This window comes from Alexandromys fortis, unplaced genomic scaffold, assembly GCF_014885135.2.
Source record: "Alexandromys fortis isolate MF-2015 unplaced genomic scaffold, M_Fortis_MF-2015_v1.1 scaffold_46, whole genome shotgun sequence".
Classification (NCBI taxonomy): Eukaryota; Metazoa; Chordata; class Mammalia; order Rodentia; family Cricetidae; genus Alexandromys; species Alexandromys fortis.
Genome location: NW_026067919.1, coordinates 10,808,370 through 10,820,645, shown reverse-complemented (window position 1 = coordinate 10,820,645; position 12,276 = coordinate 10,808,370). Strand labels below are relative to the sequence as shown.

The window sequence follows — 12,276 nt, the reverse complement described above, 5'->3', positions numbered from 1 at the left end:
GTTTACAGCGAAGCTGAATGTCCGGTAGGAAGGTAGTGAGATTCACTGTGTCAAATCTAACCTTGGAGTCTCCCCTAGTGAACAATCTAATCTTGTACCAGAAGGCACATTTGTTACTGTCGATGAACCGATGCTGGCAGGTTGTCATCACCAGAGTGCCTGGTCAACTTGGGGGCTCTCTCCTGGTGTCATTTAGTTTATGCATTTTGACAAACGTACAATGGCTCGAATCACTATCATATTGTCACACAGAGCAGTCTCATTGCTCTGGAAATCACCAGTGTTCCCCTTATTAGTGCTCTACCTGTCTGTCCCCCGACAACCACTCATCACTACCATATCTGTAGCAGGGATCTCATAGTTGGAGACATTATGCAACCTTCCATATAGGTTTAAGTCACTCAGTAACATACATTTAAGCACCTTCACATCTTTTCTTTGGCAGCTCATTTAGTTTTTGGTGCTGACTAGGAAGCCCTTGCCCAGATGGGCCATTGTGTCTTCACTCACTCCCTGGGTAGTTTTTGCTCCCAAGGTCTGGCCATTGTGAATAAAGCTGCTGTTAACAACCATGTACAGTAATTTAGTTGTTTGCAATGTCACTAACCCAGGGCCTCCTACATGCTAGGAAGGCACTCTTCCCCTGAGCCTCATTCTCGGCTCCATGGTAGGCTTTCCTGTGGATACAGGTCTCCATGTCTTTGTGGGTTGACTGCCAGGGCCTGAGAGGCTGTTTAATTTTGTAAGAAGTTGGCTAACTGTTTTCCAAAGTGGCTGTATCATTTTCTACTCCCACCCACAATGAACGTGAGTTCCTGTTGCTTCTGTTTCAAAAAGTGCTTGGCGTTGTTGTCAGTATTCTGAATTTTGGCTGATCTAACATTTTTTTTAATGCACTAGATTGCTGAGATCTGAACCCTGACTCAGCCCGAGTCACCTGGAGAATTTGGGGATTCTCAGTCTACGGTGACACTTAGATAGTCCTGTGCTACAACATGAATGTGAGGTGTAGTGGTGTGTGCCCTTCTGAACCCCAGCAGACTGATTCACCTACCCTCTGAATAGAGGTCAGATTCACCCAGCCCTCAGCTGGCTTCTTCAGGATAACTGCCATCAAAGCTGGGGACAATGATTTGTCCGAGGATCAGTGTAGTATTTTCTCATTGGAACCACCAGCCACAAATAATGGCACAGAGACTTAGCTTAGGCTTGTTTTCAACTAGCTCTTACAACTTAATTAACCCATGTTTTTAAATGTAAGTTCTGCCACGTGGTTCTTTATCTTTCCTCAGTACTGCAAATCTGACTTGCCCTTAGTCTTCTGGCAAAATCCACCTGTGTAGATTTCTCCTCCGAGTTTCTCTCTCTGCCAGGAAGTCCTGCCTATCCTCTCCTGCCTAGCTATTGGCTATTCAGCTTTTTATTAAGCCAATCAGAAGGTGCCTTAGGCAGATACACATCTTTACAGTCTAAGAAAGTTTATTCCACAACAGGGTAGACTGGCAGGGGTGCCTCAAGATCAGGACAGACTGAATCAAATACAGATGTAGGCTAAGCTCCCCCCTCACCAGCCTGTCTCCCCTCCCCCAGACACCGTCCTGCCTTCTCCCCCCAACACCATCCTGCCTTCCTCATTTGTTGTAGGGGACCTGGAGTTTGTACCTTCATGAGCTTCACCATACTGTGTTTGTCCCCAAGCCTGTGTGGAGGGAACCCAGTACAGGCGGCACTGATCCTCCAGCCTCTCCCAAGGGGCTGCGGCCTCAGCTTCCTAAGTAGCAGACTGAGTGAAGGTTGAGGTCTTGGTGGGGAGAAGGGATCTGGTCTCCTCAGACATGATCCTCTAGAGGAATGATGTCATATCTGAGACTTCCTTGTTGTTTGGCTCCACTTCTAATACAGAACATAGCACTATGCTCCCAATGGGACCCAGGACAAGGATATTCCCTTGAGGCATGGTTCCACGCACATTTCTATTCAGAACTGGCTGGAAGGCTTCCTGGATAAATTCTTTTCTCGGCATGTTGTTCCTCGCAGGTAGAGAATAAAGCATATTTCCGAATTCAAGATTACATCCCAGCAAGACTTATTGAGCGGATGACAGCGATCCGGGCCCAAGTCGAAATCTCTGAGATGCACCGGCTCAGTTCCACACCTTGGGGAGAAGATGCTGAGCTGAAGTTCTTAGAGGTGAGGCCTTTGGGATCCCGAAAGAGGTGTCAGGGCCCAGGAACTGTAGTCAGTGGTTCTCTCTGCAGCCACATCTAGAGACCAGAAGGGATTAAAGTTACAGGGAGGTATTGGCAAGGGTTTAACCCACAAAAGGAAGAATTTTTCATCACCCTGGGCAACAAGGAGAGGCTTTTGGTAATACGTGACATTAGAAATGACCCCTCAAAGGGATAGGATCTATTGGCCTAGGCTGGGTGTCACAGGGCCTTGCTTTGGCCTTAGAGAGACATCTGTGATACTTTCCTGTGAGCAGGGAGACCTCATAGATGATACAGAGATGAACTGAGGCAGAGAACTGGGCTACAAGCTGGGCAGGGCTGTCAGGAGACTCCTTGTGTGTAGCCTTCTGAGCAGCTGTCAGCGCAACCGTGTTTGTGCAGCGGTTAGCGCAACTGTGTAGTGAGCAACTGTCAGCACAGCTGTGTGGGGTGTGGCTGTTGGCGTAGCTGTGTGGGGTGCAGCTGTCAGCCCAACTGTGTAGGGTGCGGTTGTCAGCGCAGTTGTGTGGGGTATGGGGCTGTCAGCCCAGCTGTGTGGAGTGTAGCTGTCAGCACAGCTGTGTAGGATGTGGCTGTCAGTGAAGCTGTGTAGGGTGCAGCTGTCAGTGCAGCTGTGTAGGGTGCGGCTGTCAACCCAGCTGTGTGGGGTGTGGCTGTTAGTGCAGCTGTGTAGGGTGTGGTTGTCAGCTCAGCTGTGTGGGGTGCAGCTGTCAGGCCAGCTGTGTAGGGTGTAGCTGTCAGTGCAGCTGTGTAGGTGTAGGGTGAGGTTGTCAATGCAGCTGTGTAGGGTGTGGCTATCAGCGCAGCTGTGTAGGGTGCGGCTGTTAGCGCAGCTGTGTAGGGTGTGGTTGTCAGCACAGCTGTGTGGGGTGCAGCTGTCAGGCCAGCTGTGTAGGGTGTAGCTGTCAGTGCAGCTGTGTAGGTGTAGGGTGAGGTTGTCAATGCAGTTGTGTTGGGTGTGGTTCCCTTCTGTTCTCTCTTTTTTCCTCACCTCAAAGCAGCAACATTTCAGTCTCACACACCAAGAGCACCCCGGTGATGGATGTTTTACTTTTGCTTCATTACCTTCCCTCACTGTCGGCCAAATGCTGTGGGGAATGGAGACAAGGAGCATATGCTCCCTATCCTTGGTGGGTCCCAGGTCTCGAATGACAACTGTTTATCTAGAGGTGGGCACACTGAGAGAGATGCTCAGAGAGAACGGGACCAATGCCAGTGACTGGTGGGAGGAGGCAAGAGCAGCCTGCTTACAGGGGTATGAGCAAGGTGTGTGCGACGGGGAGGATTTTCTAGAAATGGTTCGTGCGGCTGGACCTTCGGACTTGGGGAACAGTTTCCATAGGACACATGGGAATACACGTTTCTGTGTAGCTAAGCCTCCTAGGTAGAGTCAAAATATTCTGTCCATGTGTTTTTTTGTTTGTTTGTTTTTGCTTTTAAGGAGATAAGTACTTTCCAGACAAACTGGAAAAGCCAGTTTTTTTTTCTTTTTGGCCAATCATCCAGGAAAATGATCCCCAACACCCAGCATGGGGGCAACCTGTGGCCATTTCCTTGTCTGAGTCTCACCAGCATCGCTCACTGAATTCTGCAGTCCACGCTCACGCACGCTCCCTGCCAAGAACGTTCCCTTGGCGAGGGACGCAGGGAGAGCTCAGGTTGTTGGGTGGTAAATGGCATGGACTAGAGAACTGGGTTGAGATATAGGACTTCACCCTGCTGATCACAACTGTGATGAACGCTGCCTTCGGCCTGTCCCGTGCCCAGCTTTATGTGCTGGGCTCTGTCGTGTTCCTCCCCCCACTGGCAGAACTATGAAAAAGTGACTACAAAAATATCTCCCATCTTAGAAGAAAAAAAGCAAAAGACTATTTCTTTTCTTCCTGTCTTTCACAAAAAGCATTGGGCAGATTTTGTTTCATTTGCCCGCAGTGGGCATTCATGTCGAGACTCACTCTGCCTCCTACCCTTCTCTTTGGTGGCATTCTCTCACTGACTAATGCTGCAGGCTGCCTGTTCTTGGTACAGAGAGCTGAAGACAGAGTAAGATTTGCACCCCCAGAACACTCTGGGAGCATCCGTGTCACTGAGTGAGTCTTTTTCCTTCCAAAATATGGAAAAAAAATTTCTCCACCATGCTGCCTCAGAGAGTGAGCACACTTACATTTTGATATATTCATCCTTCTATCTGTATTTATATATGTATATGCACATACATTTACAAGTGGGCATATATTATATAAGTACTTCTGTGTATTCATATAATCCTGCATTGTGAAAAATTTGAAAACTTACTTTGAATCAATACACACTCCTCTTCAACACTATATTCTTTGCCGTACAAATAGTCCCAAAATACAATACTATATTTAGTATTTTTCTGTGTCCATCATTGGCTGTATTTATCTTTCATTTATTAGAGGTGAGAATCTCATGAGAGGAGTCACATAGGTGGGTATCAATGTGGAGATCAACCACTGATGCCACATATTGTTGAGGCATCTTGAATTCCACTTATCTCTGGACATTCATTGTCCCTTTAACCAGGATGTCAATGCCAGGGCCCTGGCTTCACAGAGCCCACTGCAAAGCCATTATACCCCAAATAATCACTAGGTATTTAATTATAACTCCTCTAGGCTCTTCTTTTTCATAAAAAGAGGGAACCATTCCCAGGTGGCTGCCTGCTGGCTTGGTTTACGGATGCTGTGCTCTGCCAATTCCTTTCCTCGCGCTGGCAGCAGACTTGGCAACAGTCCAGTGTGGGCACCACTGAGCACCGCCCTTCTTCTGGAGGAGTCACAGCTGTGTGAGTGTGTGAATCCCTGAAGAACCTCTTCCAAGTTAGCTCACTGTTGTCCAGACATCCTCAATGCTACACCTGTTCCCACTCAATTAGGGATTGGGATGTGATAGGAAAGCAGTTCCAGTTGCCTGTTGGAATCATATTGGTTAAATTCTGTATTTTTTTCTCTCCTTAGCATTCTAATGAATGCATTCCCTGGGTGTTGCGAGCATTTTGTCCTGCGCTTCCTTACCCTATCCCTGCAAGTCTGCACCAAATTAGGAAAAACATTTGTCTTGTTATGCAGCATGTTCTCCTGGAGCACAGTCTCAGAAATGGGGCTGCAGGGGCCAAAGCACACAGATCGCTGTGAAGTGGGAAGAACAATCCGCTTGTGGCCCACAGTTCTCAGTGCAGCAAGGGAAAGTCAGGAATGAGGCTCCAGTTTCACTTTGCTATCTGCTGCTGGGAGAACAGGAATCCAAAGGCATCGTGGAGGACAGGAGACAGATAACATTATTTCACTTTTAGCAGATTGAGATGCCCCAGAGGACATTACGCCTATTTGTCTACATCCCCAGTCTTCAGGGACACTCTGAATTTTAGCTGTCGAGAGCAAATTCTCAGAATCAAACTGGCTCCTCTACTGAGATTCCCGTTCCTGCCTCCAAGGAATGCAGGCAGGTTACTTAATCAGTTGAATGATCTGTCTTTCACATATAAGAGAATTTATTTCCAAAATATTTTTCTAAGTTTGCCGACTCAAAAGTTTGAACATCATATTCAATAATAGAAAACTGTTCTGATATATGTAGTAAAAAGAAACTGAAAGTATTGCTTGCAAATTGAACCAACTAAGTATAGCCATGCAGACTCTGAAGTACTACCACAAATGGCTCTCATAGCCCTGTACCTTGTTTTGTATTTTTCCAACAGGGCTTGTATTTTAGGCATTTACATCAAGAGGGACAGAGAACAGAAGCTGGCAGCGCATGGGTAAACCGAGCATATTGGAAACAAGGGAAGGCTGAATGCCCTCAGCAGCCACAGCTGGTGGAGCTGTGTGAATGTGAATGATGAACTTTAAAACAGACAACGAAGCCTGGGCAGAGCAGCCAATGATAAAGTCCAAATACCCCATAGCTGTCTAGTGGAGAACAGTTCTGCTCTCCACCCGAGCACGGTCCTGATGTTGCTTGGCTGTGTGGCCGAACAGGACTTGTCAACTGGCAAGGAATGAGAGGGAGCATGGAGACTCTTCAGGGACTGTGGTTATTGGGTCTATGCTTTGTGAAAGCGATTAAAGATTTAAGATACAGGAAAGGATGGAATTTATGATTTCAACAGTGGTTTTCTTTGTGTTTGTTATGTTATTTTTGAGTCTCTCTGGGGCCTGGGCAAGCAGGCCAGTGATCCTCCTCCTCTGCATCCCCAGTGCTTGTATTACAAGCACCCACCACGCCCAGCTTCTTACATAGCTGGAGATGAAACTCAGGTCTAAGCCGTATTTGTCATTTCCTTAGGCTGGAAAAGCAGAAGAAACACATGTCCGTTAAGATGCTGGATTTTGTGAAAAACACAAACAAGGTTTCTTTTCAGTTGAATAATTTGAAGAACTTGACCTGCATAGACAAAAACAACAACAAAAAGTTTAATCCACCTGAGGTCAACTGACCTTTCCGTGGCTCTGCTTTCTCCTTTGGAAAAAGACAGCTACACCTTTGTGTTATGATTGTGATGAAAGCTAAACTAAATGCTAATGAAACAATGCCTGCCTGTGCTTGGCAGCATGTGTTATCAGTACTCAAGTATTATAACCCTTTCAGAATAATTAAAAAACAAAAATAAAACATTAATGCTAAGCAGTTTAAAAAGGTTTAAAAGGCATTTTATTTTCCTGGTAATTTTTTTTTATTGAGACAGGGTTTCTCTGTAGTCCCTCCCTCCCTCTCTTCCTTCCTCCTTTCCTTCCTTCCTTCCTTCCTTCCTTCCTTCCTTCCTTCCTTCCTTCCTTCCTTCCTTCCTTCCTTCTTTTTGGAGCCTGTCTTGGAACTAGCTCTTGTAGACCCGGCTAGCCTCAAACTCACAGAGATCCACCTGCCTCTGGCTCCTGAGTGCTGTGGTTAAAGGCGTGCGCCACCACCGCCCAGCTTCCTGGTGACTTTCTATTTCAGTGCTTTACAGCAATGCTCATTCAGTTCCTTAACAGTGTACCACACCGCCTTGGACAGCCTCTCTTTGTCATACTTTAATCAGTCCTGCTGAGCCATGGGTATTTCAATACAAATGCTCCAGCATTTTTATAGGGTGACAGTGCTGACTGTGATGATAGTGATGCTAACAATGACGGCAGTGTCTCTTCTAAGCTAAAAGCAGGAGGCTCAGCATCCAGACATCTGATCACAATCTCACAGAGAGACAGGGCATTTGCAGGCTCAGTGATGACTCATCAACAGGAGTGAGGTCAGCAATGAACTTAACGAATGATTAGTAAAATTTCTAACTGGTCTCTCTCTATGACCATGCCTGGAGATGAGGAAGATCGCATAGACAGGACATGGAAGTGTGCTGAGGATAGAGATACCGCACCAGACTCACCAGAGAAGCCCTTCAGAGAGGCTCTTTGATGTTTGGAGCAAGAAACCCTCTCTGCAGCTCCATCTGCATCAACCTTCTGATGAGGCCTTCTTGACCATGTGATGACTGTTCAGACGATCAAACATTTGTATTGAGTTCATGACTAAAATTCTCTTGAGAATTCAATTGACCTGATATAGATACCAACTTTAATTGACCCTGGGCCTCTTACAGAAATCAATCCCCAAGCTTGGTAAACTGAGGCAAGAGATGGGGCTGTGGGGATCCTACAGAGGCATTGCTGAGTGGAAAGACAGGCTGGAGTGACAGGCATTTCCCATGAAAATTGTTCTTGGCTCAGCCTCAGCTTTTGAAATTAGAACATGAAAAGATGGGACCAGATGACTGGCACAATTGGGGATGTCCCAAGAGGGCCTGAATCATAAGAAACACTTGTTCCCCATCTTTTTTTATCCTAGTGTGTCCTTTATTTATAAAAACCTGCCTGGGCCTTGTAGGTAAATGCAAAACTATGTCAATTCAAAAATTAAACACTCTGTTTTAAACTGTGGAAGACAGCAAATAAAAGCATGGTGCACTGAAAAAAAATGTACCCCAAATATTCTTTTAGGCACCCTACAAGTAGAAGTTTAATTAGGTTAGGAAAGAAAGAAAGAAAGAAAGAAAGAAAGAAAGAAAGAAAGAATAATTTAACATATCAAAAGTGTAGATGTTCCAGAGCAAGTAAAACTGTCTTTCTGGATATTTCTTCATCTTGTTTGCCAACAATGAACCTTTTCCACAGAAGGGGCTGAGGGTCATGATTTTGAACCATTCAACTCGTGGGTCCTAAGATGGCCTTTTCCTCCCTCCAGGTTGTTCAGCAACTCCCAGAATATGGAGTCCTGGTTCATAGAGTTTTCCCAGAGAAGAAGAGACCAGATGGAGAAATGGCCTTGGGGGTCTGTGCCAAAGGTATCACAGTCTACGAGGTGAAAAACAGGCGCAGAATCGCCACATCACGGTTTCCATGGAGAGAAACAGGGATGATTTCAACTCATGTGAGTGAACTCAGCTGCTAGCCACCCATGTCTCCCTTTCCTTTGATCTGTGGCCCTCTTCAGTGGCAGTGGCTATGTGGATCCGTCTTGACATAGTCATATACAGCCTACCATCCCTTAGTCTGTATTCTGGTACATTGTACATTGACATATTTGGGAGGACCAAATAGACCAAATACTTCAGGGGGTGGGGTTAGGGTAATCCGCAGGAAACCCCTCTTTTTTCATGTTCTATTGCCAGCTTTCTAACAATACTCCATAAACAGCCCATAGCCTACATATTTCTCCACCCCTTCTCCATAACCTTCTGTCTGAGCCCATCTGTGGCCAAAGCAAGGACAAGTGGGATCCAGAGGAATAGAATGGAGTGAAGGTTGAGTAGTGTCTGCCAGGCTTTGAAACATCTGCCTAGGGAGGATTGTGTCTCCTCAGCACATGCAGGCACCTGGTGTGTCTTGGGTGGACTGCAGGTCCCCTGGCAGACAATGTCGAATGACCATTGAAAAATTAAAATGTGTAACCCCCTCTGAACAGCCAACTCGCTTTATTTCAAATCATATTAAAAGCCTTTTTCCTGTCCAGTCCCCAAACTTAGTTTCTATCAGCTTGGCACTGGGATCTGGTAGCTGACTATTCCTGCCGGTCTCAGGGTTGTCCAGGTCAGTATTTATGTTTTACTGAAGATTTCTCTTAATACAAAGTTCTTTGCCTTTTGGCTCATACACTTTTCAGTTTTTTCCTATTTACTTTTCTCCTATTTAAATTTTTCTACTAGTTAGATCATTATTTTTTATTATCTGACATTAGCATTTCCTAGGTAAAACAGTTGCTTTTATTCAATTTTTGAATGTTTCTTTTATGGACTTTTATCTTGATTTTTGAAATTAACATTGTCAATGTATGATATATAATAGAATCATCTATACTAAATGCAGTAGTAATTTTGAAACATGAAAAATTTTGAGTTTATAAAGTTCAACAGTCCCCATAAATTTATTTATACACACACACACACAACTATATATTTAATTTTAGAGGTATTTGTTTTCTCATTTCCAGGCCAAAAAATAAAAATAAACATAATAAAAAAAATCTGGGAAGCCATCAAGTTCACAAGCTCAAGACAATTGTCTATGTAGTATCCCCAGACCCTGATGCTCCACTTTGCCTTTGGCATGATGGATGTCTTGCTGGGAAATCACCCCGTGCAGGAATTCACCAGCTGCTCTGACCAGTTAAGCATCTTCCTCAGAAAATGACTCTTAGATTCTTTGTGCTTCTGCGAGTAGTGAACGAGCTCTGCGGACACTGAGATCAGTTTAGGAAGCTAGCTTCCTGTTTTGTTTGCTAATAGCTGGAGCCAAGATACTTCAATCACACCTCATTCTTCTTTTCCCCCTGCAGAGAAGCAGCCCTGGAATAAGGATGCTGTTTTCAAGGAGTGCCATCCCTGGCTGCCTTGGCTTCTGTGTATACTTGATTATTCAATCAAAAGCCATTCTATCTAGAACAAGGAGCCTAATGGTGCTGTTAACGCTGGGGTTTTCAAGCGTTAGTTCTAATATATGGAGATCAATGCTCAGAACGGAACAGACTATACAGGACTGCACATGGCCCCCTTTAAGCAAAAGATACAAAATGGCAAATAGAAGTTACCTCATGGAAGGGAATGTTGTTTAGAATAAGAAAATGAACCTCAGAAGTTGAATATTTTTAAAAATGAGTGAGAGGACATTCTTTCCAAACAGTGCAGATGCCAGAGAACCACTCCGCTCATGAACTTCCCGGTAAAGCTTGTAACTCTCTCTTTCCAGATTTAGGGTGGCGTGTTCTTTTCTTAATATTTCACATGACAGCGTTTTATAATGTCATTTTATCTAGAGAGAATAGAAATACAGTTCAACATATCTTTACGTATGGCTGCGGTAGACTAGGTAGAGCAGGCAGCTTGCACAGAGAAACACTTGCTCCTTGTGGGTTGTTACATGTTTCTGTGCTGCAGACGCAGGGATTATTTGTGTGTTGGGGAGGGGTGGTTTCCTGGAGATGATACTAAGGCCGAATACTTGGTAGGCTGGTGTTCTTCCCCTGAACTGGATCCCAGTCCCAAGTGCTAGCAATCTAACAAGAGCATCTTACTTGATTTCTAGTACAAATTCCTGTGGCCTGATTGGGTGTTTTCAAGAGCTGAATTTTAGTTTTCAATTTCTGTTGACTGTGAAAGTCTGCCTCAGTGCGGTCACTGGCTCTGTACATTTCTGCCCCCCTCCTAAGAGCTCAATATCATAGCACAAGGTTAGTTTCAAGTGTTCACTGGTCCTTGCTCCGAGACCTGCGTGTTTTGGCCTGATGGGAATGAATTCTGAGATGCCTGACGGCAAAGTGGCCTTTGTAAAAGATAACTGCAAGTGGCGTGGACAGATGGCACCGGCTCTAAAGCCGCTTCCCCTCATTCCATTCTGATTTTCCTTAGAGGGGTCTGCTCCAAAGTGCCCAGCACTGCCCAGTGGGAGGGTCAAATTAGGAAGGAGAGTGTGCTTTTCTCCTCTCACTACTTATAAAATATAATACTTATAAAATACTTATAAAATATAGATAAATGCAGAAGTTTTATTCTGGCTCAGAGTTGCATATGGCTGCTTAGAGCTAGTGGTGAGGTAGCACACTCTGGCAGGAGAGCTGGGTGGGATGAAACCACTTACATCATGGCCGGAGAGCAAATAAATCAAGAGAGACTGGGGGAGGGGTCCTAGTGTCATCTTCAAGTGCATGCCCTATATGACCTAACTTCCTTCCATGTGGCCCCACCCCTAAAGACCCACCTCCCAATTGTGCCCCTCTGGGGACCAAGCTTTTACTTAGCAATGCACCTTCGATGGCTGTTTAAGATCCTGATCAGAGCAGAGGGGGGAGGTCGAAGGAGAAAGGAGGGTCAATGGTCTTAACCAACTATGGTGGAAACATGTTATTTTCCGACATTACCAGAACGTGTATTCACGTAGCCAGGGCTGCTCCCAGGAAGCGTGTGACCAGGCGAGGGTGCTGGAGCTTCAGGTTCATAAGCATCTGCCCATGTCTAGAAGGATGCAATTGCAAAGATGTAGGGAAACAAACAGGTGAGCGAGCAAATGTACTGTGAATAAAGAAACAGTAGCAACAAAACTTACGGGTTTAAATTGTTCCTGCATGGGAAAGGGATGCTAGAAAATAAATATGGTGTTGGGTCTAGGTGTTTACCTAGACTGTGACACCTAGACTGTGTGCGCTACAACCACAGCGGGCTTAAGAGATTTCCAGGTTTGTGCTAAAACACCTGAGGTTGGAGTTATAAACCCTTATTGTGTCCTATTCTAGGAGCAGCTTGCCCTGGGGCAAGTTAGCTGTGGTTATGAATTCCATGAAGTGAGGTTTTTCAGGGTGATGGCAAGCAGACATAAATCCCATCTCCCCACTGTCAAGGGCATCATCAGCCCTACGTTCAGAAATAGAGTGGGCACTTCACTTTTTCTCAGACCCCTTCAGATTAGTTCCATTTTGCTGCTGTGATAAAACACCACAGCCAAGAGTAATTTATAAAAGAAAAAGGTCATTTGGGCTTAGAGGTTCCAGAGGGAAAAATCTC

At 45.2% G+C, this 12,276-nt stretch overlaps 1 protein-coding gene across 6 annotated transcripts in view; it reads left to right on the top strand.

Annotated features, from left to right (window-relative positions):
* The window catches only part of Frmpd2 (FERM and PDZ domain containing 2), a 99,252-nt gene that overhangs the window by 37,499 nt on the left and 49,477 nt on the right, over nt 1-12,276 (top strand). For all 6 annotated transcript variants that reach the window (XM_050140746.1, XM_050140745.1, XM_050140744.1 and 3 more), the window contains 2 exons: nt 2,038-2,190; nt 8,469-8,654. In XM_050140746.1, coding sequence (XP_049996703.1) covers nt 2,038-2,190; nt 8,469-8,654 — 339 coding nt within the window. The remainder of the gene's footprint in view (nt 1-2,037; nt 2,191-8,468; nt 8,655-12,276) is intronic.